The sequence below is a fragment of the Rhopalosiphum maidis genome, chromosome 4 (genome assembly GCF_003676215.2).
Source record: "Rhopalosiphum maidis isolate BTI-1 chromosome 4, ASM367621v3, whole genome shotgun sequence".
NCBI lineage: Eukaryota > Metazoa > Arthropoda > Insecta > Hemiptera > Aphididae > Rhopalosiphum > Rhopalosiphum maidis.
Window position 1 is genome coordinate 53,494,944 of NC_040880.1, and position 7,198 is coordinate 53,502,141.

The following is a 7,198-nucleotide window of genomic DNA, read 5'->3' on the forward strand; positions in this document are numbered from 1 at the left end:
ATTATTAATATGTTTCTACATTTTTAAAACACTTCGATATTCCTAATAAAGTTTAGAGATTAGCGAAGTAGTCCATCAAAAACTCGCGGGGAAGTATCCTCACTATACTTTAATCCTCCTTGCTTAAAAGTAAATACTTATTTGGTAACATTGGTAACATAAATATAAAAAAAAACCGCTTAGAAATAAATTTAGAATAATATTATTAAATAAATAAAATAATATTAATAAATAATTAGAAAATATCAAAATACATGATTTTATTTTGTAAAAATGTAGCGCTCCAAGTAATAAATTACTTCAAACCGCAGAAAAACATTTTCACTTTTCGAAATCATATAGGTAATGACTGACCGAATAATTAGTGTAGCTAGTTACACCGTACATCCTGTACATAATATGTGATCGCGTACTATATATTCGTATTATTTGTACCTAGTAGTAGTAACGATTGTAATCAACAAATAGGTACGCGCGCCAAAAGATATATATATTATTATATTATATGGTCTGAGAGAAAATACGTTTTCGCATCGATTGTTGTTGTTGTAGGTACATTATGTTACTATATACGTGTCGTCATCAGTTGGTTATTACATATATATATATAAAATGTACAATGTTATTAACTATGAAAATAAATACTTTTTGTTCATTCGGCGCGAACGAGATTTCTTATTATATTAGTATATTATTATTATTACTGTTGCAGCTTCTCGAGTATATGATAATAATATAACACGATTTCTTTGCGAAATCATTTCGGAAATAATAATAACTTGTTATGGATTTTTGTGACGCGATGCTCCGTTACATTATATTATAATATATATACCATTAATACCCACAACATTTTTGTCTAGACTGACGAATCACACAGCGTCTGTGCGGAATAAATTGAAATCGTTGCTAATTGCGTCGCGTCGTTGTCCGAAAACCGGCAGGTCATCCATAATATTCGCGTTTCGGTTCCTCTCAGTTTTTTTTACCTAAATATATAAGGTCGGAGGAATAGTAGCCCGTCCGTATACGACCGGAAATTGTCACTTCCTGATTGCTATGCACATTACAATAGCGCACGTTCCGCTCGTCCATTGGCCCGCATCGCGCGTAATAAATTTTTTTTATAAAAATATACTATCAGATTAGCCGTTCATCTATACGTTATATACCATATACGACATACCTATGCTGTGTACCGCAATGATGTATTATTAAATTACAATAATAATAATGATCGCTTGTACCTAAATCGTATATTATTTATATTAATAAACTCTCGCTGGTTCATACTCAGTTATCGCGTTCGATTAATGTTTTTTTTTCTATTATTATTCACTAGTAAGATTATAATATACAAAAAAACGAAAGTCGAAACGTTAAAGCCGTTAATTTTGGACAAATACATAGTTGCAGCAGATTAATATATAATATTTATATACATACCTATATATATAATTTGTGTGTGTGTGTGTATGTTTTCTTGATATAAAATTGCAATTCCGCCGGTGTCTATAATGTATTGTTTGTATATATTTATATACTATATATTATATTCTGATATTTTTTTAATTCGCGTAGAAAGTCACGGTTGTCAGTGTTCATAATGTTTTAAGCCACAAACAATTATACGAATAAACGGTAATCGCTTGTATACATAGGAATTTTCTATTCCGACGAGATAAATGAAATTTTCCTGCGTTCGGAACATATAATTTCATTTATGATAGTTTATCACTTATCTATACAACTAAATCAACTACATCAACATATTATAGTGTTGTAGTAGGTGTATATACAGAGGAAAAAATTATTACTTGTTTCATTGATTTTTGATTGAAAAAAACTTTTTTTATATATATTCATATGTAATATACTAGGTAATACAATAATTTTCGAAGGAATTTCAATGTATCTTTCTAGTGATTTTCTTAACTGTATACTTCATCTTCGGAAAAAATGAAAAGATTTATCATAGTATATAAAATTCTATGTAATATATATAATGGTATACTTAATATAACATCTAATATATATTATAAGCGTATTAAAAATTTTTTAATAAATTTTCAATTATAATTTATATTACATACCTAAAGATCGTAGTATTTGTAAATATATACGACTTGTATATAGCCTTTACACAATAATAGATTTCGGGTATTGCAATATGATATTATTCGGTATATTTTATTATATTAATGTAAAATATGATCATTTCGAGAACAGTGTTAAATATTATAATAGGTTCACCCATAAGTATAAAACTATATTATTAATATTTTAATTTGCCATAGTATATTTTGTATAATATTATAGCGAGATGCATTGAGGACCGCAAAAAAAACGTATCCGTTTTTTTTCTGCGGCTTGTGTTAACCTACTTGACGTACGCGTATATACATGGTATAACAAATAATCTTCTTCCGATTTTTTATTATTTTTTTTTTGTTGGTTCATTAATATATATATATATTTATATATAACACCACAGCACGTACCGTAAACAGTTTCGTCAAATCAATGGCGTTGTTCAATTATAAATAATAATACTAATAATACCAACTACTACAAAGCGGTCGGTTTTTTCTAGGCGTTTCACACTCGGTCCGTCACAGATTTCCCAAACGTATATACCTACTATAATATATAAACATTCTAAACCTATATAGGACCAATAGACGTGATATATTATATCATATAATTTTGGCATACTCATACGTTGCTTATGTACTGCATGCGTGTTATTTTATGTCGTGCGCGCATCGTGGCTGTATCTTTCATGTTTCTCATATAGATATATATGTAACGCACCCTGTAAATGGCTGCAAGATCTTATTTGATTTTGAATTCGCGTGACGACACAGTTATAGTATACAGAATGTTTACGTAGGGTATGCATAAGCCTATATGTGTAAATTCCAAACACTGTACAATAGTATCCCTACTCGCAATTTCGCGACGTACATGCCATGCGATAGGGTTATGTACTTATAATTACCGCGGAATAAATCGAATCCGTTAAAAAATCCGACGGAATATAACCGAATGACATTGTTTTTGCAGTGGTTGTATAAGCGCATGTTTTGAATTGTTATAAAGGTATATATATACTATAGTATGACGCGAGTAGTATAGTGACGGGGAAGGAGGTGTTATGCATACACGTTGTAAAATGTCGTTAAAAATTCGCAGGAGAGAAATCGTTAATCATATTAGCCGATTGCCAAACGTCGTTGCTGAGGTCATCGCGCTCGGCGACAGGACCGTATCCTAGATGCGGTAATAAACATATATCTAATAATAAATTAGTTGTAAATAATAAACTTGTCGTGATTTTTCTTTTTTTTTATTGTGACGAAGAAGAGAGAATTTTTTGGTTGGTATGAAATATGATAGTATTAATTTACAATATAACAAACCATCCATCGTAACAAATAAAACTCCGGAAAATTCACCCCACTTATATCCACTGGACGGTCAATAATGACGACGTGTATATAAACGATATAATGATAATATAATATAGGTACGCGGGTACACACGTCAACAGGTTATACGGACTGTAAGCTGTAAATATTATAATTTATATAGGAAACTCGCATGTATTATATATATGCCGTCGCTGTCGCTTTCGGATTGCGACACCAATTTATAATAACAAACGCGCGCGTTTAGCCGACCGTGTCTTCCTGTGCAGGTCTGCACTTGTGTGTAGGTACGTACAACAATATAATGCTGCTCGTAAACGCGTAGGTAACCTAACCAAACTTATGTACAGGGTGCATTGTCGTGCTTGACCCCGTTAACGATTTATACTTGTACCGGTAATAGTTAAATATTATTTTGGTATGCCTAAAAAAAAACCTTGTGTTATTGTTAATCGAAAATTTTTTCTATTGTTTTTATTTCTCCGAACATTATATTTAATTCTTCTCTTAATTCACGTGTTGATATTATGTTAATATATGCCGAGTTTGTATAATTTTCAAGTTTTTATCGTTAGAAGTAATTATCATGATTATCAGGAAAATACATACATTTTCTAATTCTTTACAAATCTGTTGCATTAACGTTTCGATAATAATTTCGAACAGGGTGAACAGCATGACGAGGAAACACACACCCTATGTACGCGTAAATACATTCACCTTACATAGAAATAAAACGTGTAATATGTGCAGTACAGCGTAAAACGTTTATCAAAATAATCTATAGCCGTCTAAAACTTCGCGCGTGTGCGGCCGGCGTGTGCTTATACATATGAACGCGATACCTATGCTTCGGTGTGCTTATTAGTTATTATATATGCGCGTGTGCGCATCCACATTTAATTCGCCGGAACCAGCCGGAAAAAAATTAATTTGGCTTCCTTTGAGACGTTAGTCGATTTCCGCATAGGTGTTTGTATGTCGCGTTGCTAATCTCCTCATTCATATCTTATTCAACGACGTGCGCCGGTGCACCACATAAGCGTAGTAATATCATACATTCAGCTGATGTGTGTTTAACATTTTATTCTGATCGTAATATTTTTGAAAACGTTTTTAAAGGTCGGTCTGATAAAAACACGTCGAGTACCTACCGTTAACTTAACACGAGAAAATAAAAATTCTCATCTTATTCGCACCACTTTACTCGCGAGACGGCAGAGTTGAATTATCGATTTCTCTATTCGTGTGTGCGTTATACCTTATACTTCACATAATGGGTGTACAAAGCGGGTTGGTATATTTAGATATAACCTAACCTGCAGATGAACGTAATAAATAATATACTTGCGCTATTTATGTAGTATTTATTAGATGGTGGATGGACGAGCGAGGGGACAAAACGCCGTTACGAGATACGCTCATAATAAGTGTATATGTGTAATGTATACAGATATAGCGAGTTCCAGTGTTTTCGAGTTTCACAGTTGACAGTTCAAAAAGACAAAAATATACATATAATATTATATTCCGTCTCTACGCGTTATTAACCGTTGTGTGTGCGTTTAATGTTATATTTTTTTGCAGTGCGTGTACCGTTAGCTCCGCGGAATTCGCTTCCCAGACGTTGTTTTCTTTTTCGCGGATAAATCGGCCCCAACGTGCATGTACCGTGTGTACCGCGGAAAGAAATAAATATCTGCCAAGCACTTGTGGCATACAGGGCGCACGCATAGAATGATGTTTCTGCAGCATAAGATTTCCCTCGACGATCACGATTCACCGGCCAAAAATTTACTTCGTATTTTTTCGACCGTGTTATGTATACTGTCTTGTAATATATAACGTAATATTACAGAAGTATATAATAATGTAAAGTGATATCATATATACTGGTACGATTTTGGTATTTTTTCCAATCAAAAGCATTCGCTCGCGTGCACACACGCACATTCCACGTGATCGAGTAAAAATGATTTAACGACAGAATAAACAAAATCTCTCCACGAAACGTAACATAATATAAAACCGTCGAAAAAGAAAATCGCGTAGTTGCTCTCTCTCGCGCTAGCGCTCATCGCAATTGATTACGCGTAATGCAGTATACGTACAATCTTATTGCTCATAATAATTTAATTCTAATACGATAAGATGGTTGTACGCATATACTTCTAAAATTGGCCGACCGTCTATTAACTTCTAAATAATATACAACGTGCATTTGCCTGTTCGATACAACACAATTTTCTTAGCCGACGCCGGCTAAACTTAGCATACATATTATATATAGTTGCATAACTAAATGTCTAAATACGTACTTAAATAATAATAGGACGACTGATCATACTCGTTACCTCGTTGCAGGTGTTAGGTTTTTATGCATTACATAACCAAAAAACAAATAATTTTAAGAAAAAAAAAATCTTAAAATCGTGACAAACTGTACAGTAGCAGTTAGTATTTTAGTGTAATAACGAGATTTTAACATGCATTATACTATCATATAATTTATATGTAATTCAAAAAAAAAATTGCAACGTGGTAACGATCGCGTGCAAAGACTTCCGCGACGTGTATTCGTGTATAATATTTTAGTATATTCTATACGAGGGGCCCAGTAGTGGAGGGAGGGTCAATTGCAAAAGTGTTTGCGCTTATACCAAAGCTGATCGCTATTATAATACGCTCGCCAATGACTTCATTGTAGTGCCTGGTGACTCATCTGTTCCTATAATAATATTTTTTGTATTGCGCATGTTATTATGTAATAAAATGATGTACATATTATGTAGGTACCCATATTTAGTGTATATTTTTAAATCGATTGAGCTTAACCGGCACTCGTTTTTAAGACTTATAATATATGTTGAGACTTGAAAGTAATTAATAGTCTTTATTTCAGCGTGCACTCCCCTACTACCATCCTATTACGTTTATATGACGGTTATTGGTCTTACTTTCGGTTTTAATTTTTTTTTCTCATCAAAAATCTAACAAACGCTTTACTCGCATGTATATAATATATAACCCATAATATAACTATTTTATGATTGCGGTCCTCGATTTTTACGTATTGTTTCTCAATTTTTGCACACAGCCCGCTGCCAAGAAACTCTTCCGGCGCCGTAACCTCGTACGACAGAGTCGTGGCTTGATGGAATCCTGCAAGAAACCTGTCCTGCCAGCCGTCGATGAAGTACAAGAGCCGCCAGACTCCATGGCCGTCCGACCTCGCGACTTGGACGACGGGGAGGACGACGAGTTTTTCTTCGACAGCATTGAAAGTAGTCTGGCCACGAGCGCCTGCAGCTCTAGACCGCCTCCGCCCGAATGCGATTCCATCGATCTGTCGCAACCAGACTCATCGTTGACAGCCACTTGACCGATGACGGTTTTCCGTCACAATAATATAATTATTATTATACACAAAAAAACGTAGATACTTTGCCTATACGACGATGAAATAGAAAAAAAAATATTGTATTTTGGCATTTTTTTTTTTTTACTTTCGTCTACCGCATATATAAAATTTAAATCGTCATCCTCATATGTAACACAACACACATATCATCATCATTGACACCATCGAAAACATCACAAAATTCAATCTTTTTCGCGTCCTCGTCACATCATCTATTGTACATTATGTACCTATTATATTACTCCACATCCTGATACGATATTTTGGACTTGACGATGATTATTGCCATAGCACACGCGCATATATATATATATAATGTACACGATATTATCAGAACGAGTATAAT

The 7,198-nt window shown here is 33.6% G+C and overlaps 1 protein-coding gene across 1 annotated transcript in view; it reads left to right on the forward strand.

The window, feature by feature from the left end:
* LOC113559346 overlaps positions 1-6,948 on the forward strand; it is a 47,899-nt gene extending 40,951 nt beyond the window's left edge. The window contains exon 6 of the mRNA XM_026965047.1: positions 6,529-6,948. Within this exon, the coding sequence (XP_026820848.1) occupies positions 6,529-6,813 (285 nt within the window). The 3' untranslated portion in view covers positions 6,814-6,948. The remainder of the gene's footprint in view (positions 1-6,528) is intronic.
* The last annotated feature ends 250 nt before the right edge of the window (positions 6,949-7,198 follow it).